Here is a 25,033-nt window from a genome sequence, read left to right on the forward strand (position 1 = left end):
GTTTTTGTTGATTGTTTGATTGTTTGTGTGTGTGTGTGTGTGTGTGTTTTTGTTTTGTTTTGTTGTTTTTGTTGGGTTTTTGTTTGTTTGTTTGCAATGCACAACAGAAGCTATCGTGAGAGCCAGGCACAGGACATGGGACACATGAGAACAGGACAGTCATGCCACAGGGTAGAAAGGATGACAGGGACATAAAGGCCAGAGAGTCCCAAAGAAACCAAGTAGAGCAGAGATGTGACTAAATAATACATTAAGGTAGACAGACATAATGAAGGAAGGTAGAAGCTTGAGATCTTAGGGTAAATCTCTACCTACATAGCTGCTGTTAGATGGAAAATCCAAAACTCACTTAACAGCCTAAAAGAGAACCCCTTAAAACTTATACATTGAACACCTCTCTGTCATACACAGTAAAAACCTAGGAGGAAAACAGATAGCAGAACTGATCCTAAAAGACCACCATGTGCTGCTGGTGTTTGATCCTCTTCTCCTGCTTGGGATCATTCCTTTCTCTTTCTGGGCCAATCCTCCTCTCGTCCTCTGACTCTCGGCACTCACGGGGATGGTCTCTCCTTTCCCCATCCTCATGTGGCTCCAGTTCCCTGGACACACAGTGGATCTTCACACCTGCCTCTGCTGCCACCAATGCGGTGTCCTGTGTTCTTTCATACTGCACTGACTCATGAGGTCTCCTTCCATTGTCTTCGGTCTCAAACGTTTGACGGTCACGTCTCTCGCGTGCCTCTCTCTGGTCTCTGGGGGCACCTCGCTCTTCCCTCTCTCGAGTCTGGCGGCTGCGGCAGTCATAGACTTTCAACTCTCGCTCCCTTTGGTGATCGATCCTCCTCTCCCGCTTGGGCTCTTCCCTCTGTCTTTTGGGGCCAATCCTCCTCTCGTCCTCTGACTCTCGGCACTCACGGGGATGGTCTCTCCTTTCCCCATCCTCATGTGGCTCCAGTTCCCTGGACACACAGTGGATCTTCACATCTGCTTCTGCTGCCACTACTGCGCTCTCCCGTGTTCTTTCATACTGCACTGACTCATGAGGTCTCCTTCCATTGTCTTCGGTCTCATACATTTGACGGTCACGTCTCTCGTGTGCCTCTCTCTGGTCTGTGGTGGCACCTCGCTCTTCCCTCTCTCGTGTCTGGTGGCTGAGATCCTCATAGACTTCCAGTTCCAGCTCCCGTTGCCGATCGATCCTTCTCTCCTGCTTGGGCTCTTCCCTCTGTCTTTCGGGGCCAATCCTCCTCTCGTCCTCTGACTCTCGGCACTCACGGGGATGGTCTCTCCTTTCCCCATCCTCACGTGGCTCCAGTTCCCTGGACACACGATGGATCTTCACATCTGCTTCTGCTGCCACCACCGAGCTCTCCTGTCTTCTTTCGTACCTCACCAACTCACGTGGTCCCCTTACATTGTCTTCGGTCTCATACGTTTGACGGTCACGTCTCTCGTGTACCGCTCTCTGGTCTGTGGTGGCACCTCGCTCTTCCCTCTCTTGTGTCTGGTGGCTGTGGCGCTCATAGACTTCCAACTCTCGCTCTCTTTGGTGATCGATCCTCCTCTCCCGCTTGGGCTCTTCCCTCTGTCTTTTGGGGCCAATCCTCCTCTCGTCCTCTGACTCTCGGCACTCACGGGGATGGTCTCTCCTTTCCCCATCCTCACGTGGCTCCAGTTCCCTGGACACACGGTGGATCTTCACATCTGCTTCTGCTGCCACCAATGCGGTGTCCTGTGTTCTTTCATACTCCACTGACTCACGTGGTCTCCTTCCATTGTCTTTGGTCTCATACGTTTGACGGTCACGTCTCTCGTGTGCCTCTCTCTGGTCTGTGGTGGCACCTCGCTCTTCCCTCTCTTGTGTCTGGCGGCTGCGGCGCTCATAGACTTCCAGTTCCAGCTCCCTTTGGTGGTCGATCCTCCTCTCCCACTTGGGCTCTTCCCTCTGCCTTTCTCGGCAAATCCTCCTCTCGTCCACTGGCTCTTGGCGCTCACGGGGATGTTCCCTCCTTTCCAGGTTCTCACATGGCTCCAGTTCCCTGAACTTCACATCTGCTTCTGCTGCCACTACTGCGCTCTCCCATGTTCTTTCATACTGCACTGACTCATGTGGTCTCCTTCCATTGTCTTTGGTCTCATACGTTTGATGGTCACGTCTCTCGTGTGCTTCTCTCTGGCCTCTGGTGGCAGCTCGCTCTTCCCTCTCTCGTGTCTGGCAGCTGCGGCACTCATAGACTTCCAACTCTCGCTCCCTTTGGTGATCGATCCTCCTCTCCCGCTTGGGCTCGTCCCTCTGTCTTTCGGGACCAATCCTCCTCTCGTCCTCTGACTCTCGGCACTCACGGGGATGGTCTCTCCTTTCCCCATCCTCACGTGGCTCCAGTTCCCTGGAGACGTGGTGGATCTTCACACCTGCCTCTGCTGCCACCAATGCGGTGTCCCGTGTTCTTTCATACTGCACTGACTCACGTGGTCTCCTTCCATTGTCTTTGGTCTCATACGTTTGATGGTCACGTCTCTCGTGTGCCTCTCTCTGGTCTGTGGTGGCACCTCGCTCTTCCCTCTCTTGTGTCTGGCGGCTGCGGCGCTCATAGACTTCCAGTTCCAGCTCCCTTTGGTGGTCGATCCTCCTCTCCCACTTGGGCTCTTCCCTCTGCCTTTCTCGGCAAATCCTCCTCTCGTCCACTGGCTCTTGGCGCTCACGGGGATGTTCCCTCCTTTCCAGGTTCTCACATGGCTCCAGTTCCCTGAACTTCACATCTGCTTCTGCTGCCACTGCTGTGCTCTCCCATGTTCTTTCATACTGCACTGACCCACGTGGTCTCCTTCCATTGTCTTTGGTCTCATATGTTTGATGGTCACGTCTCTTGTGTGCCTCTCTCTGGCCTCTGGTGGCACCTCGCTCTTCCCTCTCTCGAGTCTGGTGGCTGAGGTGCTCATAGACTTCCAGTTCCAGCTCCCGTTGCCGATCGGTCCTTCTCTCCCGCTTGGGCTCTTCCCTCTGTCTTTCAGGGCCAATCCTCCTCTCGTCCTCTGACTCTTGGCACTCACGGGGATGGTCTCTCCTTTCCCCATCCTCACGTGGCTCCAGTTCCCTGGACACACGGTGGATCTTCACATCTGCTTCTGCTGCCACCACCGAGCTCTCCTGTCCTCTTTCGTACCTCACCAACTCACGTGGTCCACTTACATTGTCTTCGGTCTCATACGTTTGATGGTCACGTCTCTCGTGTGCCTCTCTCTGGTCTGTGGTGGCACCTCGCTCTTCCCTCTCTTGTGTCTGGCGGCTGCGGCGCTCATAGACTTCCAGTTCCAGCTCCCTTTGGTGATCGATCCTCCTCTCCCACTTGGGCTCTTCCCTCTGCCTTTCTCGGCAAATCCTCCTCTCGTCCACTGGCTCTTGGCGCTCACGGGGATGTTCCCTCCTTTCCAGGTTCTCACATGGCTCCAGTTCCCTGAACTTCACATCTGCTTCTGCTGCCACTGCTGTGCTCTCCCATGTTCTTTCATACTGCACTGACCCACGTGGTCTCCTTCCATTGTCTTTGGTCTCATATGTTTGATGGTCACGTCTCTTGTGTGCCTCTCTCTGGCCTCTGGTGGCACCTCGCTCTTCCCTCTCTCGAGTCTGGTGGCTGAGGTGCTCATAGACTTCCAGTTCCAGCTCCCGTTGCCGATCGGTCCTTCTCTCCCGCTTGGGCTCTTCCCTCTGTCTTTCAGGGCCAATCCTCCTCTCGTCCTCTGACTCTTGGCACTCACGGGGATGGTCTCTCCTTTCCCCATCCTCACGTGGCTCCAGTTCCCTGGACACACGGTGGATCTTCACATCTGCTTCTGCTGCCACCACCGAGCTCTCCTGTCCTCTTTCGTACCTCACCAACTCACGTGGTCCACTTACATTGTCTTCGGTCTCATACGTTTGATGGTCACGTCTCTCGTGTGCCTCTCTCTGGTCTGTGGTGGCACCTCGCTCTTCCCTCTCTTGTGTCTGGTGGCTGCGGCGCTCATAGACTTCCAGTTCCAGCTCCCTTTGGTGATCGATCCTCCTCTCCCACTTGGGCTCTTCCCTCTGTCTTTTGGGGCCAATCCTCCTCTCGTCCTCTGGCTCTTGGCGCTCACGGGGATGGTCCCTCCTTTCCAGGTTCTCACATGGCTCCAGTTCCCTGAACTTCACATCTGCTTCTGCTGCCACTACTGCGCTCTCCCATGTTCTTTCATACTGCACTGACTCATGAGGTCTCCTTCCATTGTCTTCGGTCTCATACGTTTGACGGTCACGCCTCTCGTGTACCTCTCTCCGGTCTCTGGTGGCACCTCGCTCTTCCCTCTCTCGTGTCTGGCGGCTGTGGCGCTCATAGACTTCCAACTCTCGCTCCCTTTGGTGATCGATCCTCCTCTCCCGCTTGGGCTCTTCCCTCTGTCTTTCGGGGCCATTCTTCCTCTCATCCTCTGACTCTCGGCACTCACGGGGATGGTCTCTCCTTTCCCCATCCTCACGTGGCTCCAGTTCCCTGGAGACGTGGTGGATCTTCACACCTGCCTCTGCTGTCACCAATGCGGTGTCCTGTGTTCTTTCATACTGCACTGACTCACGTGGTCTCCTTCCTTTGTCTTTGGTCTCATACGTTTGATGGTCACGTCTCTCATGTGCCTCTCTCTGGCCTCTGGTGGCACCTCGCTCTTCCCTTTCTCTTGTCTGGTGGTTGTGGTACACATAGAGTTCCAGTTCCAGCTCCCGTTGCTGATCATTCCTCCTCTTCCCCTTGGGTTCTTCCCTCCTTCCATGATCTTGTTCAGTCTCACGAGTCTGCTGAATCTGTCTCACATTTTTTAGCTGATATTCCTGGTTTCTCCTTTCTTCATAGATGTCTCTTTCTAGCTCACAGGTCTTATTGTACCTCAGATCAATCTCTGTTGGTTCCTGAATGTATGACTGATGCAGGCATCTTGAGTCCAGGAATTGAAGCTCATGTCCGTGTCGGCTCCTGTCTTCAAGTTCAGTTTGTTCTGGCTCACGTAGGTGGTCCCGGCTTCTCTCTTCCATTAGTAATTCAGCTTTATGTGGCTGATTGTAACTCACTCTATCTGCTTCTTGTGGATGACGTTTCTTCTGATCATAGGCTTGTAGTGATGGCTCATTTGGCTCATGGCTTCTGCGCTGGTTTGGCAGTGGTTGAGGTTCATCTGTCTGGTTGTGACTCCTCACTTCTGCCAATTGTTTTGGCTGAGGCCTCTCTTGGTTCTGCCTTTCATCTGCCTCTAGTTGGGTGTGATGTGCCTGAAAGTTGCTGTGCTTTTGGAGTTGTACATCTCCTTGTCTGTCCAGCTTCACTGGCTTACGTCTTCTCTGGCTGTTACATCGGTCTTGTGGCTCTTGGCTTCGTTCTTCATATACCTGAAGGACTGGCTCCCCCAGCTCGGTGCTTCGTTTTGCATTATTTCTGCTTCGTGTGTTACGTTGCTGGTGATGACTCCCCATTTCCTCTAGAGTTCCAAGCTCATTGATCCTGGTGTCTTGTTGCAGCTCATGTTCACCAGGAGGATGATGATTGCTCTCACAGGTTTTTCGTTCCTCCTCCTGCTGATTCCGATGGCTTCCTCTGTTCTTAACTTCAGGTTCTTGGAGTGACTTATCCCTGGCTGTCAGCTTTGTTCTTTGCAGAAGGCACGGTGCCTTCAACCGGTACCAGTAGCAGGCCCTAGCCACTCTGAACACCAAAAGCAGGAACTCATTAAAATCTATTTCCCCATCATCATCCAAGTCCAGAAACTGCAGAATCTTGTAAATCGTCTGAGGGTCATGTGGGTTCTGCAGGGAAAGCAGACAGGGAAACAAAAAATGGATTTTAGCCTTCATGCTCCTTGTCAGAGAAATGCAAAGCCAGGAACAATCGCAATCTTTTCTCCCTCCATCTCTCCCACCTTTGCTTTCGTAGCTCAGCAACAACTCCATGTCTTTGTTCTCCGTTTTCCTGTTCATTCCCTGGCTGCAGCCCACCAGCTCTCCTCTTTTTGGGAGATGCTGAACCCCTCTACTGGATTCATTTATTTTCTACCTTTTGAAGAAAACCATACCTTGCCACAGTTCATTCTCCAACATTTGCCCATTTGCTCATGACAAAATGTGTTGGAAGAGCTGTCAAAGCAATCAGTGGAGAGACACATCTGATGCTCCCCTTGGGTGAAAGCCTCCCCATAGTCATAAGAATCATCTGGAAGGCGATTTTGCAGTCCCTGCACTCCAGTCTTGGACTCAAGCCCTCCTTCTTGCAGCAGCACTCACCGCTATAACATCTGCAAACTCTGTCTGGATCAACTCTCTCATCTTCCTCTGGCTGAGGTTGGAGCAGCCTCCATCTTCCTTTACGTGTTTGTGGAAGACATGGATGATGGTGGAAATGCTGTCCAAGAAGGGAGACATCTTCCTGCAGATTCAAGCAAGCCTGCATGGAAAGGAGCAAGCTTAAGAATGGGAGATTCACTTGCCTTTGAGCATGAAAGGAGGGTGGGGAATTAACGGGATCAGGCTGTGTACATTAATGCCATGTACTGCGTGTCTACTTCTGTGCCATGGTGAGCTCTGTTTCACCAGAGCACTGGGAAGAAATTCAAATGCTTAGGTGTTTTAGTGGGATGGGGAGGGTCCTCCAACATGTCTACTGATGTCTTTGAATGAGATTTGATAGTGGATGGCAGGATGCCTGTGTTTGTGAATCACAGGGAGGGGACTGGGGATGGTGACTCAAGAGATGCCCTGAGAACGTGCCCCCTAGAGCTATACCAGCTATTTATATTTTTCCAGAACCTGCAATAGATGTGCACTGGCTTCTCTGGAGCCAGTTAGAGGATGTCTAACGCAGCGCTGGCATGGCCTGAGACAAGATCCACCCTGGTCAGAGACAGGTAGAGTGCTTACAGAGTGTTAAACCAAGCCCTGTTACTGATGGTCCTATGACCAGTAGTAATGTAAAGCAATTGATAAAGCTTCCATCACAATGTCAGTTCATTGGCAAATTGAGTTAGCCAGAGGAGAACAGTCAGATCACCTAGGTCAGAGCTACTGATATAATTTTACTGAGATCTGCTTGGCAGAAAGCTCTGCTCCTGTTTGAGCTTTTTGTCTGGGACCCTCAAAACCCACCTCCTTCTGTCCTCCTCATAGGATCCCCAAGCCTGTTATCAGGCACATCAGTGCAGCTGGTGAAGCTGTACCATATCTGCTTTGCCGCCTCTATTTTACATATATATATATGTACACATGAACACATGTGAACATCTCTGCATACAAAACCCTGGGGTTCGGTATTTCTCTTGAAAACAGAAAATTTCTGCAGTCTGTTCATTCTGAGTAGGAGCTGACACTAGACCAAAAGCAAGGCACAAAATATGGCTCCCTTTCTTGGTTTCTGTTCAGGAAAAGCTACCTCTACACGTGAACACACAAAAACCGCATGCAGGTATCTGAATCGCACAAAACATTTCACTACATATAAACACGAAGACTCCCAGAAAATACTGTGGCAGTAATGATGTTACCACCCAACATGAATCCTATAGAAACAACACGTTCTTGCCCAGCAAAGAGCACGTTTCAGGAGTGACTTACCCAAATCACCAACAGGATCAAGTGGGATTCCTGTGAAGCCGTGCGGAGTGATCAGAGGACCCGAGTCCTTTTATAGGGTCCTTGATGGAGCTACAGAAAGGAGACACCCTTTGTGGACATTGTCCTGATTCATCTTTGGCCAAGCCCAGCTGCACCTTCATGTCCTCAAACGGGTTATTTAACTTATCATCCCCTTACCTATCATTTTAACCCAGAAATAGCAGTTGCCATGTGGCAATTCAGGCACTGGTTGGTTCCACCTAATCCGGACTGTAAAGTTATTTTACAGGCTGATTGCATTTCAGATTTTAAAAAGTCCAGAACAGCTATAAAGTGTATGTATGTATTAATGGGAGGGTGTATTTATATATAAATGTGCATTTGCATAGGTATGAATTTATATATGTATAATACACACACACAAAAATAACACCAGAATGAAATTTTGAAGATGGGGGCAAAAGTGCTGACAGTAGCAGAGCCCAATGAGAGTGGATCAGGGACAGTCAAGGTCTATATAGCCAATGAGCTTGATACCACAATACCTGAGATTATTTTTGTTTGCCTTTTGTGCAGTTCCTTTGGCACCTTGGGCACAAGGACGATGGAATTTGGGTCTGGCTCTTGCGCACAGAAGGAGCGAAGACGACCTAAGTGAGATGATAATGGTGAAATGCAAGTGCACTTTAGTGAGGTCCCAAAATCCTCCAGGTCTTGGCCTGTGTGGCCTCTTTGTAGAGTGTGCTGACATTTTTTTTGTATTTTTGGTAACTTCTTAGTAAGGAGCCTTATTGTTATATTGTTCAGGTTTTCGTTGGGAAAAACAAAACAAAACTAAAAACAAAAAGAACAGCCACAGACAGAATATTTTTGAATGGTAAAACTTGCAAAATGAGTTTTTGTACAAGAAGTCTTTTCAATAAGCAATGTCTTTTCATTGAGAAAAATAACCATAAAACAGCTTTCATATTAACTGTCTTCAATGAACGACTTTCATTTCAACTTTGCTTGATCTTTAATTAAAAATAAAAGCAGAAACGTCTCTGCTGAGCGGTTGATTCATGTTGAATCTTCATCTGGTTGCCCTAGGCAGCTTTTGCTGTAATTACAATTATTTTTTAAAAAGAATCTTTTAACAGTAGATTAATTAGAGACCAACTGACTCCTTTATTCACCCTGAACTCTCCCAGTACAGAGAGCAAACGAGGACGGTACCAGCCATGCCACCTGGGCCCAGATTTTGGGTTTGGAGGCAGGATGCTGCCCTGCCAGGCACAACGGAGACGTTGCAGAGAGTATTCAAAGCATGAACTTGTCATGCAGCCTTGGGTGAGCGGCTCATCTAGCCCATCTGCAAGGTAAGATCATACTGGGTGTAGGAGCCTAATTAATTAGTGCTGGTAACACTTTGGGGATACTCATACAAGTGCGTACTAAGGATTGTTACTAACCATACTTCATTTTTGAGCTTTTTTTCGGGATTAAATTATACTTGTGCAAATTATACCCCACCTGTGGGATAATAATACCCTTGGGAAACTGTAATTTTATGGTAGATTGGAGTTATTATTAAAATTAGAGTATTACGGTGCGGCTGGAGCTTGTACGCTTGGTGTCCTATAACAGTCTCTAATCCCTCTGCAGGGGCTGGGTCGGTGCAGGATGGTCGGGCGGTACGTGACCCGCCGGGCAGAGTCCAGGTACCAATGCAGGAAAAGGTATGCTGCATTTTCAGCCAAAGGACAAAGCAATGAGTTTCAAAGTATGTTCTTGGCAGCACCAAATGCCCCCTTTCTCCCATGGCTTGCCTTTCCCCAAAGACGCTTTCATGGTAGGTTTTTAAAAGCTTGTTACCCAAGAGCATGGGTTCCATCTTCCTGCTTCTTACCCAATTCTGCACCTATCCCTGTTGCTGTTTATATAGGGTGATCGAGCCTCTATTGCGCTTAATCTCAGAAGATCCAAGCTCCAACACCTCCCAGACTTGCAGGACTATTTTTTTCATTTGTGTCAGTGGGATAATTTTAATTGTGCTATAATGTTCTCCTCAAAATGAACAAAAAAAAATCCCTTCTTCAAATACGACACTCGTGATGGCAAAAGTAGTGTCATTCGGAATAGGGTATATAATAAACACGTCCCTAACAGGGCTTGGTTCCTGCCTGGACTGGGAGGTCACCTTTTAATTGATGCTGCAAAAGGCGGTAGCTGATGGACAGACAGACAGACTACAAGCAGGTGGTTTGGTCTGGTGATTTTAGACCCTAAGCCAGAGCTAAGAAGAAGTAAAAGAGCTGTTGGACAAACTCCTGAGACGTATTTTACAAGAAAAATGGAGTTTTCTTGAAAATGAAATGTTACAGGGAACGTTTCAGGTGAAATGGGATTTTCACAGATAGGTGATGAAATTTCAGTCTTGACTCTCCAATTTCGTGTCCACATCTGTCATGAGGTAGATATATGTTGTGTCTCATACATTTAATTATGACATTGGCACTTTTAGACCAAATCGGTTTTGAATGTACATTCTGGGGATAGTTTTGAAATGCTGTTTTTTCTGATTCAGCATTCAGCAAATTGTGAAATTCTGGGGTGTCCCAGAGGAATGACGTTTTATTTTCAAGTGAGGTCTCTGCGTGCTACTTGTCACCAGCCACAGAGCAGGAGGTGTGGGTGCATTTATCATATGCTGATTTAGTTGATAGGTCTCAAGTGAAAGATAGTATAGTGAAAAACAGGCTGAGCATCACCCTCCCTGAGGGATGCCAAGTCCTGGGTCTGTCTGGTGGTCCAGCATGTCTGAACTCCCTAATGAACCACACTGGTTTCACCAGACTGCTCATGCCCTCAGAATTATCCACATTCCTGGATGGAATGTGTCTGGACAAGTGCCCAAGGCTCTGGTACCCCAAACCATGTGAACTGAATATGAGTTTGAGATTGGCTCCATTTGCACACAGTTTGCATTTTAGCTCTTTATCTCTGGCTTCGCAGTTGTTGCTGGGATTGGATGTATGTGAATAATCATTTTTCCTGTGTGTAATGTATCTCCACTCCTTCCTCTGGAGTTTTCCATAGCTAATAGGGATTTCTGTTCTTCATAGCATGCTACAAATTCCCCTTGCTTCTGACATTATTAATAAGTGAGGTCAAATAGGAAAATCCCTCCCATTCAGTGTTAAGCAGCTGTTTATTCTTTTCACGGACATGAAAAATGCCCAGAGCAGATGGAGGCTGAGAGGAATCTGTTCAGGTCAGCTGTGCTGTTGTGTTAATCCAGACTTTTACCCTCTTTGAAGACATCTCTTGCAGGGATGTCACATCCCTGCCTGCGGGGAGCAATCGATTCACCTCAGCTAAATCGCAAAGGCGACTGAGCAGCAGCTCCTTTAGGCTGTTCACCCCCCAGACACACCTGCCTCTCTGCAGCCATCCCTCTGTCTGTACCCTGGAGCAATGTGGCTGTATGTCATGTGAGGAACAGATGCTCAGGTCCTCTGCACTGCCTCTTGTCAACCTGGCGATGCTCGGAGCTGGGTCAAAGGTACACTTGCAACAACACACTGGGACAGAATGTCCTTTTGCTTTCAGTTTTATTGCTTTGCTTACACAGACGGAGGCAGTCTAACACAGAGTAAGAGGGAAGGTCTCTAGTCATGCAGAGCTTAATAAAAACCAGGGGTGAAGCCCAGGGTTAATAAGGAATGGGATAAGACATGACTAATAGAAATGCAAAAAAACAGAGTGGGACAGGACAAAATATACCTTTTCTCAGGGGACAACAGCTACACTTAGACGGGGGCTTGTATCAGCCTTTACTGCTGTGTTGGCCATTGATACAGTGACTTCAGGAGCTGTTGCTCCATAGCTGGTTGTCTTTGGCCATGAGCACCTTGTTGCTGTTGTGCTGGACAACTCGGAGCCTCCACCTTGCTGTGCTCCTGCTCCAGCACCTTGCATACAGCGAGCTGATGGAAAGCCAGGTCATGATGCGTTCCCTGGGGTTTGGGATCCCGACAGGGGCTTGCACCCTGCTGTGGGTGCCACAGCTTCTCAGTCTTGCCAGGGTTGGGGTCCTGCCAAGGGGCCTCACATACCTGAATGTTATTGTTTGGGTGTCTCTCTTGTGTCTCAGAGGGACAATTCTGGTTCTGCTCTGCTGACTCTGTCTCTGGGTTCTGATCACAGTTAGAACCCTGTCCTGGTATCTCATTTTCTTGGGCCTGGTGGGTTTTTGGGTCCTGTTTTCGTGTCTCGGTCTCTTCAGCCTTATGGGTATTTCTGACGTGGTCTTGTTCCTTGGTGTCCAGGATCTCACCCCTCTTTGCATCCCCTTCTGGTGCTTCAGTCCTGTCATCCTGATGCATGTCCCAGTCCTGCTCCTGTGTCTCACCCTTCTTGGTTTGAGGGGTGTCTGGGTCCTGCTCCTGTGTCTCACCCTCCTGGGTTTGAGGGGTGTCCGGGTCCTGCTCCTGTGTCTCACCCTCCTGGGTTTGAGGGGTGTCTGGGTCCTGCTCCTGTGTCTCACTCTCCTGGGGCTGACAGGTGTCCTGGTCCTGCTCCTGTGTGTCACCCTCCTGGGTTTGACGGTCTTCTGGATCTTGTGTCTCGGTGTCCTGGACCTGATTGTTCACATCCTGCTCAGGGACCTGCTGGTCAAGGGAGACCCTTCCGGCTGCATGTGGCCCCGGGAGCTGCTCCCCACCTGCCTTTCCTTGCACTGTTGGCTCTTGATCATCTTCTGGTGCCTGGTGTTGCTGGGGTGGCTTGCAACAAGCCTTGGCCACACGGAAGACCAGGCTGAGCAATTCATTGAAGTCAACCCTGCAGTTGCTGTCATTGTCCAGAAAGCACAGCACCTTCTTGATGGTTTGGGGGTCCTGGGGGTCCTGTAAAGAGACAAATGGTGTCTGCAAAGCCAGTGAGCCATTTGCATAATCTCTCTAGGAGCACCTGGGTGGTCTCAGAGCAGAAATCCAGCTCCACGCTTCCCCCACTCCCTGTGGCTTGTGTTTATCCCTGCACCGAGCTCTGCGAGCTGCTGGCACTGGGAGAATGAACAGCCTCTACTTTTCCCTGCAGATCCTGGGCTTTTGGAGTCATCTGTACCTTTCCCAGGGAGCCAGGTGTCCTGCATACCCGCATGGGACTGCATGGCTTTACCCACGGTGCTGCACGCTGGGTCCCAGCCCTGCAGCCAGAAGGTAAACCCACGGCAGGCGCCAGCTGCGGGGCTGGATCCTCACCTCCATCGCATCAGCAAACTCCTGCTCGATGAGCAGCTTCAGCTCCTCCCTGCTCAGGGGGCTGCAGTTGCCGTCACTTCTAGTGCATGTGTAGAAAGCAGAAATGATGCTGTTGGCATTTTCCTGGAGCTGGGCCATCTCCCTGCAACCTGCAAGAAAAGCACGTTTTAAAAGGGTCTTTTTGTTTGTTTGTTTTCTTGCTTTTCAGCTAAGTAACTCTTTAACAACACAGTTGGGCAGGCAGAGAGAGAAAGAAGAGCCAGAGAAGGGCAAAGACAAAAAGAAACTGTGTAAGTGAAGAGAAAGAGAGGGCAAGAAGGGTCTCACAACAAAACATCTGAAAAATGAAACTCAACTGCAGAGACAGGTGTAAGGATGAGCAGGTGATAGCTGGAGAGATGAGGGACAGCAAGAGCCGAAAGGCTGGGGGAACACAGAAAGAGAGAAGAGAAAAAATCCCATTTGGCTTTCTCGGCAGCAGAGCAGAGCTGTGACTGCAGGTCATCTCTAACAAATGATGGAATAGTGCAATTACAGATCTCTTTTATAATTCTTTATATATATATATATATATATATATATTTTTTTTTTTTTTTTTTTCTTTTCCTTTCAGGAGAGCTCAGCAGTGTCACCTTCAGGGACATCCTCGTGACCAGAAGCTCCTGCTCTCCTGTTGGTAGCAAAGTCATCATGAGAAGTCTCTCCAGCCTTACCTGGGCGAGCAGCAGGAGCACTGAGCTTTGGGAGCGCGGTCTGGAGCAAATCAGCTCTCGGCGGTCTTATATACAGTTCAGGGTCACAACCTGCATTTTCCAGGGTGACCTGAAACATCTCTCACCTAATTGCATTGTCATGACCCTGTCTTCTTTTGTCTCTTTCTCATTAACTTCTGCTCTTATGCTTTTCTTTAGAGTTAATACGTGATCCTTCCCAAGCTTGCCCCACCTGCAGACACATTTCAGAGGAATTTAACAGAAAAGGCTATTTTTACCACTGGAGGATTTAATGTAAGATGATGCCCGAGCAACACCCAAGACTCTTGTGTTCGGCAAACGTGTTTTGTGAGATGGAGATCCCCAGTGACTGACACGCAGGGAGGAGGCCACCCGGGAGTGCTTTCATGGTGAATAAGGAGAAAACAAAGGAAGAAAAATGAGGATATTGTGATGCCGAGGTTGATGTGATTCCTTCCAGAAACCCCCTCTTCTGCATCCCCGCAGGGAGGTCGGCATCGAGCGAAGGAATCTTTTCGAACAGTGCCACCAGGTGGCACTGGGAGCAGGACAGAGGGCGGCACGGCGGGTCCCAGGGCCAGCGGGCACCGTGCGCGCGGTGGGCTGCGACCACCCGTTTACCAGGAGGGGAAACCGAAGCATATGGCAAGGAAAGGACTTAAACTTCTTGTGCCAGGTCTGGCACAAATCCCTGCTGTGACCCAGTGTCTTGTTAATGAGGCCACCATACCGGGGCCCAGTGGGTTGGCTGAAGCCCCACAGACCTAGGTGCAGTTATTGCTGCTTGCTCAGGAAATTTGTTTGGTTTTTTAATTTCCCTGTATTGTCTTATTACTCCTCAGCAGCTCCAAATGCGGTGTGATATGAAAGTCATTTCCAAGGTACTTTGAGCAAGACTTTAAGCTGTCCTCACCTTAGCTATTTTGTAAAGTCTTTTTTCTTGGTGAACATATGGTTAATAAGAAAGATGGGGGGAAAAATGATGTCACAATTCCATATAGCTTTTAATGGTACAGAACATTAAACATGGCCATCTTTTTTACTAGAAAAAACACTCTGAAGAAAATGCCTGGCTTGCTCCAGAGGAGAAGGGCTGCGAAGGGATAAATACGGGAGGCTGGAGGGCCAGGACGGTTTGCAGGCCGTCGAGTGCTTTGGATGTGTGCTGAGTCCTCCTGCACTCAGGGCTCCTTTTTCTCTGGCAGGTTCTGTCTGAGCTCATGCCCTTTCTTTAAGCTGAAAGGTTTCTGATCTATCACGGCTCTAATCCCAGGTACCATCAAGCAGCTCTTCTGTCAGGCTGAGCAAGCAGTGCCCAGGGAGCAGCGGTGACCTCCTGGCAGTGCCCTTCTATTTTTATCTAGAAATCTATCAACCTTTCTTTCACATCTGCATGGAAACACACCACATTCCTCTAACCTGAGGTGTGTTTGCTATGAACCTTCTCACTAAGCTGCAGTGAGGCAGCGGGGGCAATTACTGGGGGCTGAAGTATTTTAGGGTGTTGGTGCTGAAGATATTTCTAGCAAAACCGTGCAGACCCTGAGCAAGGCAGTTTCTCCTCTTGTAGGCAATAACAGGTTTATGTTGTACAGGATTTCACACATGCTTTATGAAGCGCAAAAGGTTAGAGGGTCAAATGATATGTAAAGAATTTAAAACTGCTGCATGGCAAAAAAGACAAACCCACCCCTTTTAAAAGAGCTTGCAATAAATTATGTTGAATCCAGGGAGGGGAGGGCAGGTGCTTCAGAGACTTGTGCTAATGAAATCACATGAAACTTCAGGGTTACTGCATTGAGAACTGTGAAATAGGAGGGGAGGCTTTGCACAAGCTCACACTTGGTTTGCAATGATGCTGGGGGGTTTTGAACAGGATTGAGGCGGGGCTGGGGAGAGTTGCTCTCTGAAAAGTTCTAGAAAGAAAACCTACAGTTTAGATCACACTTAAATTTCTCCTGCTGTGTTTTCATGTGTAGAAGTTAAACTTAGCTAAACCAACCTCACCCAAAATTCTGTTATTTGAAAATAGAACTAGAAAACTGATGCGTCATCAGGCATCCCAGGATTATTTCCCTCTTTTTCTGCCTGAAGACCTTATGGATCTGTGAAATTACTCAATGCCTTGGTTAGCGGGGAAGAAGGGAGGAAGCAGACGAAGGGGGCACAGAGAGAGCATTGCCAGCAGTCGGGGCTGTGTGGTGAGCATGTGTCAGGCGGCAATGGCAGGGAGTGGTGTCGAGCTGGTGTTGGGGGTTCGGGATGAGGGTGTTTGGGGTCTGGGGCCCAAGAGGGTAGGAGTTCGGTCAGAGTGGTCAGATTTCTCAACAAAAATAAAGCAGGAAATTACTGTTTATTCCTGCATGACTGTGATTGTTCTTGCTTAGCAGGGAAGAGCAGAAGTGTGGGTTAGCACTAAAGAAGGAAGGAAAGTTCTACACTGAAGGTTTAATGTGAGAAGCTATTTAAACATGGGGTTTGGAGAGCTGGAAGGCTTTGGTGCTGGGATGGTGGGGGCTTGCTCTTGGAGGTTAAAAGAAAAAGAAGATATCTGGTTAGTGCCTGTGCTATGGGACTCGGGTTCTGTCTGTGGTTATTGCCTTCCTAACATGCATCCTTCGCCTTTTCTGGCTGTTGTCTCCTTTCTCTTGCCTGCTAAGGGCAGTGTAGGGTTGCCTCCCTTTTCTCACCTTGTTCCACACATGAAGCACAATTCTGAAACTTTCCTAGGTCTGGCACTCATCATACGGAGAGCTTTATCTTTACATCTATGTTGTTATCAGGAATTAAACTAATTGGCATAAAATGCTTTGCTTTCCTACACTGCCTGGGCATTTCAGCAAGTTATTTCTGTTGCAACCTTCTTTATTGCTAATTCACTGTGACATTAAGAAGTGTAATACGTCGGCTTTTCTCTAAGACGTTTCCACTTTTTTACATGTTAATGACCGTATTTAACATATTTCTTCAGAGATAATTGGATTCTAAGGCTCCCTGTGGTAATGCAATGAAAGCCAGCTAGCAATGCCTTTAATATCTAAAAGACTCTTTCTGCATTTGAATAATCCCACAATTAAAATTAAGAATTAATCTCTTGTCTGAAACAAGACTTTTGAGGATACCTTTCTTGTTTTGAGACAGTTTCAATACATACGTTAACTTTACTTACAGAGAAGTTAATTAAATCCTTCCTTGGCATTTGTATCCTAGAACTTGCAAAGGGGCACGGGTATCTCAGATTACCTTGTTTCTCTCACCCGTTGATCCTCTGTGTGAAGGCAGAATTTTTCTGTGCTTCATAGCTTGTCCAGCTGGCTGTTTTAATTCAAACCATAGAAGCTATCATTGAGTAAATTATTTTTCTGAAGGTGCAAAGGAACACACAAGTTTACTTAAATGGCTCTAGGTCTGGAAAAGGAGAGGAAATTATAATGCGTAGTTAGCCAGTGCATAGAGAGCACCTATGAAATTCTGTATCTCTTCTTAAGCGAATCTTTAGCAATTAAAAACTAAGAATAAACCTGAGGGGGAAGTAGAACAGGGAGGAAGGTGAGATGAGATTATCCCACGTTTGTTGCTATGAAGAATTATTTCACCTCCTTCCAGTGGCACCTGCTTTGCTCTGTGAGGATCCCTGGTGAGGCAGCACGCTGTATGGCAGCCATTCAGCCAAGATGTTTGGGAATGCTGGTAACTGACAGCTGGCCAAGACAAAATTAACGATGCACCTACTACTGGTTATGTCCAGCTCAGAAGACTCCAAGTCCTGCTTTTCACCTGTCGTCAGAAAATGAGCTTTGACACTGTCTGTATGTTCCTTGCCTTTCAGCTTCTCCAAGCTCCTGTAGGCTGGCGCTCCTGTGCTGTGCACCACCAGAGGACGCTGCGTGGGTGCAGGCACGGTCATGTGTGTGCATGCTTGGTGTGGGTGCCCAAGCCAATTGTGTGCACGCACAGACACACCTGTACGTGCTTGGTGTGGGCAGCTGGGATCCCATCCCTCCCGTCAGGTCTGCTGCCTGCTCCCAGACGTCTTTCAGACGGGCTCCCTGAGCCAGCCACAGGGTTTAGCTTTGGAAAATCGGCTTCTGGGCAGAGCTCTGACCGTGAAACAGCTTTCCTGTGGCAGCACTCGCAGGCTGGGCAGGTGTAGCAGCCCAGCTGTGAGAGCTCCTCCTTACTTTTTTATCCCCCTCCTGTATCATGCTGAACTCAGAGCCTTCGTTCCTGCTGTGTGGGGGGAGCCGGTGACACGCGGGCAACAGCAGTTCATTCCCACCACCCACGTGCCCAGGGACCTCACTGCCTTCTCCCAGGGCCATTGGCAGAGGAGATGGGCTGGTAGCATACACGGCAGTCAGCTCAGCTGTGGTCTCTGCTGGATTGCCCCACTGAAAGACTGAGGGTTTGGTGGAGACCTGAATCACCTCTTGTGGCTCTGGTGGAAGTGAGTCATGGGTTGCACTCATTTTGGCTGGTCCCCTTGGTGGCGGGGCCAATTTTGGTGCTTTTGCACGTTTGGTTCCTCACTGCCCAGCACATCAGCAGGAAAATTTAAATTATTTTTACTAGCTTGTTTTAAGAGAAACCAGCAATTTTGGTCAATGGCTTAAAGCCTCAGCCTTAGTACTTTCTCCTGTTGGGGTGTAAAGCTGCTTTCTGCTGTCCTGAAAAGCAACTCTGGCTACTAAGAAATGACCAAAAGAGCATTGATGGTATGTGGAGAGGAAATAACTAAAAAGTACTCAGGGGTGGTTGTGCTGCAACAATGGGAGTGTTATCTAGAGCAGAGGGTGGAAGAGGGCAGATAGGACGTGTTGGGAAACTCAACCTGATAGAAACCTCACCAAAGCCAGGCTGGCAGTGTGATGTATCTGGCTGGGCAAGGTGGTGCCGGGGAGGAAGAAGGTGGTGTGTCAGGCGGGCAGCCATGGACCAGAGCAGGTGCTCTGGGGCAGGACGGGTGTTGCCTGGCAGGGATGTGTGTCCGGCGGCAGCGTGTCAGCTCTCTCTACGAGGCAAACAATGCAGGGCTGGAAGCTGCTTGCACAAGGCTCGAGGGGTGACAGCAGGGGGAAAGCCAGGCAGCGGGCAGACTGATGCACCTTGTCCTACACCGTGCTACTTGTGCTGCACGCAGCAATGCAGATCCTGCCTGCTCCTGATCTTTTTCGCTAGAAAGATGTACTAACAGGGAAATCACGTGATAGCTTTTCTTTCATGAAGGTTTATTTTCCTTTAGCCTGGCTTTCCCAAGAAGTAAAGCTTCAATACTCCCGCTTTTAATATCCTAACCTATTATTTGCAAGCAAATTTGGCACAATGGCACGGTGCCATACTAGTTTTATGAAAATCAGTAGAGACTTGTTTAATGCTGCCATAGTAGAAAGTTTGCCCTCCATCAGACATAGGAGGGATAGTGGAAACCAGGCTCTACCAGTTCTGCCTGTGGCCTGCCTCATTCGAGAGCAACATTTCTGTTTGTTTACCCTGGAAAGGTGAGCACAGAAGAAGGTGTGCTAGGCTCCAGCAGGCTCCCAGCCATTTTCAGAAACTTCTTGCCTGGCTGTGTGTTTGTGCTGAAGTTTAGAGCTGTGTCCTTCTCAAAATGGAGCCACTAGCAGCCCACTGGCAAGAGTCACCTGGTCCTGAGGCAAGCAAAAGGCTGGATGGGAGCCTGAAAACCAGAGGGGAAAAGATGGGAAGAAGAAATAGGGAATTCAGAGCCAATGTGGCAATGTCTGAACTTGTTATTTTTGTTAAATACTTCATTTCATGCAGGTTGTGTGTGTTCTGAAGAGTTAAGCGGGGGAGTGATGTCTTTTAGTAAAGAGTGGGAGATGCTCATTTTAACTGGACTTTTCAGTCTCCTTCCTGTGTCTGGAAGACCCTCTGGAACTGGTGACTCAGGCCAGGAGAACACGGACTCCAGACCAGCATCGTTCACAAGTGCACACGTGCAGCAGTTGACTTGCTCTGAAGTATCAGCTTCCTAAAATGACTCACCTGGCTCCATGAAATAAGCAGTACCAGCACTGGGGTACTGCTTATTGTCCAACTCTGTACCAGCTGAGATGTCTGTGTGCGAGCTCTCAGCCCTGTTGGCCCTGCCTGAGAAATGAGGTCCTCAGCTTCAGTTTGCAAAGAATGTTTGGCCAAACCCAGGTTGGATGGCATTTTGTCCTTCCCTTTGTCTCCGTAGGAAAGGGATAAATTACTAGCTGATATGTCAGGAATGCCACAATCACACCTGATGCCTCTTTTCCAGCTGTACCAATTACACCCCACCCAATGAAGGTGAGGTGTCACAAGGCAGGAATAATGACAGAGGGAGAGGAGGAGATCGTGTGGTGAGTAGAATGTGAGAACTGTCAAAGGAATGAAGAGCTGGGGGGAAGGCAATGAACGGGCTGCTCGAGTTTTGAAATGCAAACACAATACATCCCCAGATAGCATGGGCCAGTGAAAAGATATAGCCGGATCTGGTCCTCTTCTTGCTTTGCAGTTTATCACCAGCACTGCAGGTCTGGGACTGTGATCAGGACATTGCAGCCCAGCCACAAAGACTATCTCTGCCCCAGATCGCTCCAATGAAGGCACGCTTGATGAAATTACAGTTGATGCACCCAACAAAAAAAGTCTTTCCAGGTTTAGTTTTCATACAATTCATGACATACTTATGGCCCTGGGTAGACTGCAGAGTCTTTTAAAGAGCTAAAGAAACCTTCACTTTGGTCTTGATGAACACCTCCAGCTTAATGACACCTGAGGAAAGGAAACAAGCATTGGCTGCTGTGCTGGAGGAAATGGCTCAGTGTCAGGTTTTGTTTTATTGTCATTGGTAAGTGCTCAGAAACACCCAGGATGATATCAACAAACTCTGAGCATCAGCAAATGGGTGTTTGAATGTCAAATGTGCTGGGATGGAGCACACTGTGTTGGCATAGCCATAAATGCCAGGGAAGTGCCAGCCAGGGAGATGCAAGTGTGCGATGAGAAGTTACCTTTGTAACTGAGATTATGCAGGAGAACACAACAATTTGTAACTGACAGTCTAGTAATATGGTGCCAAAGGAGCATCTTCTAAAAATGAGCTGAGCTTACCTTACTATACCAGTGCGTATTGGGTGCTACATTAAACTGTATTCCTCTGCTTAACAACTCTGTTGGTTCATCTTTAGTTGTCGTTTTTACATCACTATAGGCTATCTTCACTAATGTTTGATTTATAGGTGTTTCTGAAGTCTAATACCACAGATCTAATCTAACTCACGCAAGAGTCACATTACAACATAATGGGTGATATATGTAGTTTCAGGCATGGTAATCTGGCGTAGTGTCTTAAGAATTATGCCTGTTGATTTATTTACTGTAAAGAAAAAAAAAAAAAAAGAAACAGTTCTCACTTTTCAGATTCCTTAAAATTTATTCCCTCAATCCAATAAACTGCAACTACTGCTACAGCATAAGAACTTCTTTCATCTCTTTGCAAATACACACAGAGTGCTAACAAACACATAGACACGTTTTATTTGATTTGTTTACAGAGACAGAAAAATCCTTTCTAACAGAGGACATTAAAGACCCGGCAAACAATGTACCATAATCCAATAAAAATGGCTTTCATTGAGCAGCTGTTTACAGGTACAGAGGCTGGTTCTCAGCGTTCTTTTTTCAGGCTGTCCTGAGCTGGAGTGGGATCTCCTTGCAACAGAAGCAAAATGCTGTACCAGCAAACAGCAGCTCCTGACCAGGTGTTACCAGGAGAACAGCGAGCCCTGGGTGCCAGCACCAAATCTGATAGGGCTACTATGCAAGAAATGTCAGATAGATGATATATCAATTACATGGCAGGCAGCTGCAGGAATAATTGCCCTATCCTTCTCCCCTGGCCTTTCTATAACTTTAAAAAAAAAAACTTTATTCATCTACTTCATCAAATTGCTGTTAATATTTAGATATATAGCTCTGTTTCTGGGGGAAGCTGTTATGTAACAAAACCTTTTAATTATACGGAGTTTTACCCAGTCTTCAGCTGGACATTGTGCAACAAAACTCTAATTTCTCAACATTACTCTTCTGGTGTTTTCTGCAACTTCTTTATATTCAGTGTTCGCTCTTTCTTCACCCTAAATGGCATCTATCATGTTGTGTCTCCCTAAAAGACACTTGTCTTTGTCTTTGAGCTACTTTTCTCAATATTCTTGTATTAATTTAAACCTAAAAGACCAAAACCCCAAGTAAAATCAGAGCTGAATTTAAAACCGACTGTGAAAGTAGTTATTTATATGTGGGAAGTAAAAAGGTTGAAGATGATGAAATGGGTCTCTGTGAATGCAAATAATACTTGCATTGCACTTTTGCCATTATTATTGCAGTTAACATTAGGCAATAAAAATAAGGGCCATAATTAACAGATGATTGAAAAGCATTTTTAATTCAACATGAAGCAATATTATTTCTTGTTGATACACATGAGAAACCAAGAAACTCACTAGAGGAGATCTTGTTTATGCAGAGAAGCCTCTTTACTGTATGCCCTCTCACGTCACTTACTTCTTGCCTTGCAGCCACATTTGACACTTGTGAAGGCACCGCCCCATGATGGTGGAGGTGCGGGTGTTCAGGCAGAGAGGTGCTTGCATGTACAGGGGGGTGCCGGCACCCCTGGTCCTGCCCTTGGTAGAGCTGGTGTCCACAGGTCCCATGGTGCTCTGGGATGGGCACGTGTCCATGGACTCTGTATCGCTCTGGGGCGGGCATGGCTCTGCACAAATCACACCTTGGGATATGCAGGGATCCACATATGTCACCAAGCACTGGTCAGGGCAGGGATCTCCAATGTTCACACCTTGAGGACAGCAGGACTTGTTGGTCAAGGCTGTACAGTCAAGGGGCAAGGTCTCTGTGCAGGTCTCAAGCACCTCGACGGTGCAGGTTTCCGCAGTTGAGATTGGGTGCTGCAAAGGTAAGTTTCCCAGGTAGGTCCCAACTTTCTTGGGGATGCAAGGTTCCACTGGCAAGATTGTTTGCTGGAGGGGGGAGGTCTCCACACATATCCCAGCCTCATCAGGGATGCAGGGATCCACTAGCGAGATCGCATGCTGAAGGGGGAAGTTTTCCACGCAGGTCTCAGCTGTCTCAGGGGTGCAGAGCTCCACTGGAGAATCTGTGAGCTGGAAACTGGTGCCTCCCTTGCTTTGGTGGGTCTCACAAGGGTTTGCTGCTGGGTTCACACAAGTGCCCATGCAGCTGATGACGCATGGAGGTGTGCAGGCATCCCCAGGCACAGGGACAGCAAAAGGTGGGCAGGTGGACCCAATTTGAGGATAAGAATCCAGGCAGGCGGCTGCCCCTTGACATGGGCAATGATCCACCTGGCAAGTCTGCTCAGGACAGAGATGCACATCCTGCACGAGACAGGGATCCAGGTCCACCATGGCACAATGCAATGAGCAAGTGTCGGTGTGCGCAGCCTCCCCCATGCAGGCAGAAGGGTGAAGGCAGGGCAACTTGCACTGGTAAGGCACTTCTGCACTTCAGGCAAGCCTGAAAGAAAAAAAAAAGCAATCATAAAAGCATAAAATCATAGAATAGTTTGGTTTGGAAAGCTCGTCTAGTCCAATCCCCCCTAATGAGCAGGGTCACTGTCAACCAGATCAGGTTACTCAGTCTCATCCAGCCTGGCCTTGAATGTCTCCAGGGATGGGGCATCCACCACCTCTCTGGGCAACCTGGGCTAGTACTTTAGCAGACTCATTGTAAAATATTTCTTCATAATGTCTGACCTGAATTTCCCCTTCTTTACTTTAAAACCATTAAGCCTTGTCCTGCAATTTGGTGTCTCCTAACCCAAAATACTTTCATTTTCTTGGCTGCTGAACTCTTCAGCAAAGACGCTTGCTGTTTGTGCCACAATTTTGTCATGAAATAAGGAATATAGAAAAAAATTGCTGTTTGTTTGTCAAATTCTGCAGCCACTCCTTATGAAAATAAATGGGGTCATTCTGTTTTTCTGCATAAACTTCCAAATCCAGCTCTTCCTATTAAAATCTGTTTTCAGCCAAAAAAGTTCCCCCATTGGCATTTTCTTGTGCAGATAGCAGTGGATTTGATTGACATTTTCAGCAGGTTTATAAACTTCATGTTAACTTCCTCTTTTCTAAAGTTGTTCTCCTTGTTCTGAAACTCCCTTGCAGGAGAATGCCCACTTCACAGCAGCTGCAAGAGGTGCAGTTACCACTGTCTTGCATTTGCCATTGCTAAAAGCACCAACAGGTTAGACAGGCAGAAGGAAGACATAGTTGCTTAGATTTACCATGAGGCGAGGTGCTCTTACCTGAGACCTTGGCTGCGTGATGCCGCAGTCGTTTCACCACTTAGACGATAACTACATGCACAGCAGTTTCTGCTCCTACGTGTGTGAAGGCACTCAGAGAGCAAGACGGTGTTTTAGCCCTCTAAATCCAGTGCTGAGACAACAGGAAGCATTTTACAAAGCATCCATAACAATTACAGCAAAATAAGAGTGAAGGAAGAAGATTTTTACTCTTTCAAATTCTTATCACCAAGGATGTATTAGAGACAATAAACAATTTCCCTTACACTGCTGGTAGCAGTAATATATTTCGTCAAATAGTAGAAAATTAACACCGGTAATAGGATGAGAACTGTACAATCCCAAAGATACTCACCTGGCTCAGTATCAGCAAATAAAGACAGTGAGCAGACACGGCAACTTCAGCCTGGGATCTGCCTTGTATATTCAAGAGCCTGGCCTCCAGCGATGAGGTGCCCTGGGCACACAGACGAACTATCCTTTACTAACTTGGACCTACTCTGCCTCTGCCTTGTGATGGATTATTTGACTAATTATTTTTAATGGAAACCAGTTATTTCCATGGCTGCAGCATTACCTTGAGTGAGCAAAGATGGTTTGTGAATTCATGTGTCCTTTCAGCGGGGCTGATGTCAGAGAAGAATTTGGCAAATGAATGGACTCTCAGCTTGCTCTCAAGTAGCCAACCAGTCATAGGTCAGTTTTTCTGTGACAGTAAAATATCCTCCAGCCCAACACATCATGCAGGCCATTAGAAACAGGATGGGATGTGGGATTTGGGGGATTCTTTTAATTTTTAGCTATATCTGACCTCTTTCTGTCACTGCCACTGTCCCGTTCAGACACGGTGCTGTTGTTGCTAGCGTCCTGACGTGCTTCTGGAAACTCTTATATCATCGCTAGTCTTGTGATGTTTTGCATGTCGTCTGAAAGCTCTGACTCAAAAAACAACACTATTCCATCGCCATGAATATTAGGAAACATTTCTTCACATAAAATGTTGTGGAGCAGTGAACAGGCTGCCCAGGGAAGTGGTGGAGTCACCATCCCTGGAGATGTTTAAAAGATGTATAGATGAGGGTCTTAGGGACATGGTTTAGTGCTA

At 47.8% G+C, this 25,033-nt stretch overlaps 2 protein-coding genes and 2 long non-coding RNA genes across 5 annotated transcripts; 1 reads left to right on the plus strand and 3 right to left on the minus strand.

Moving 5' to 3' along the window:
• On the minus strand, positions 1-7,761 carry LOC102086882 (trichohyalin). The gene is made up of 3 exons (XM_065042707.1): positions 7,610-7,761; positions 6,287-6,446; positions 1-5,812 (listed from the first exon to the last, which is right to left on the minus strand). The coding sequence occupies exons 2-3, from the start codon at positions 6,422-6,424 to the stop codon at positions 449-451; spliced, it is 5,502 nt and encodes a 1,833-aa protein (XP_064898779.1). The 5' UTR covers positions 6,425-6,446; positions 7,610-7,761; the 3' UTR covers positions 1-448.
• On the plus strand, positions 6,630-21,008 carry LOC110356244 (uncharacterized). Of its 2 annotated transcripts, none has more exons than XR_010468324.1 (5): positions 6,630-6,906; positions 8,186-8,967; positions 9,254-12,813; positions 13,469-18,304; positions 19,371-21,008. It is a non-coding gene; the product is annotated as an uncharacterized LOC110356244 (long non-coding RNA). The 2 variants fall into 2 exon arrangements; XR_010468323.1 differs by lacking the exon at positions 19,371-21,008 and having other exon boundaries at positions 9,254-9,327; positions 12,692-12,813; positions 13,469-13,600.
• LOC102087070 (cornulin) lies at positions 11,184-13,699 on the minus strand. Its single transcript, XM_005515107.3, has 3 exons — positions 13,569-13,699; positions 12,856-13,004; positions 11,184-12,498 (listed from the first exon to the last, which is right to left on the minus strand). Exons 1-3 carry the CDS (start codon positions 13,684-13,686, stop codon positions 11,425-11,427), a joined length of 1,341 nt encoding a protein of 446 aa, XP_005515164.2. The 5' UTR covers positions 13,687-13,699; the 3' UTR covers positions 11,184-11,424.
• On the minus strand, positions 20,989-24,277 carry LOC135576526 (uncharacterized). Its single transcript, XR_010468322.1, has 2 exons — positions 23,929-24,277; positions 20,989-23,138 (listed from the first exon to the last, which is right to left on the minus strand). It is a non-coding gene; the product is annotated as an uncharacterized LOC135576526 (long non-coding RNA).
• Positions 24,278-25,033: the final 756 nt, after the last annotated feature.

This window comes from Columba livia, chromosome 28, assembly GCF_036013475.1.
Source record: "Columba livia isolate bColLiv1 breed racing homer chromosome 28, bColLiv1.pat.W.v2, whole genome shotgun sequence".
In the NCBI taxonomy this organism is placed as follows: domain Eukaryota; kingdom Metazoa; phylum Chordata; class Aves; order Columbiformes; family Columbidae; genus Columba; species Columba livia.

Excerpts from the sequence above, each read along its gene's own strand:
- LOC102086882 (XM_065042707.1), bottom strand. The coding sequence starts at position 6,424 with ATGTCTCCCTTCTTGGACAGCATTTCCACCATCATCCATGTCTTCCAC. Across the intron at positions 5,813-6,286 it reads AGTTTGCAGATGTTATAGCG|AACCCACATGACCCTCAGAC; the intron begins GTGAGTGCTGCT and ends CTTTCCCTGCAG.
- LOC102087070 (XM_005515107.3), bottom strand. The coding sequence starts at position 13,686 with ATGTTTCAGGTCACCCTGGAAAATGCAGGTTGTGACCCTGAACTGTAT. Across the intron at positions 13,005-13,568 it reads TGCTCCTGCTGCTCGCCCAG|GTTGCAGGGAGATGGCCCAG; the intron begins GTAAGGCTGGAG and ends CTTTTCTTGCAG. Across the intron at positions 12,499-12,855 it reads AGTTTGCTGATGCGATGGAG|GACCCCCAGGACCCCCAAAC; the intron begins GTGAGGATCCAG and ends GTCTCTTTACAG.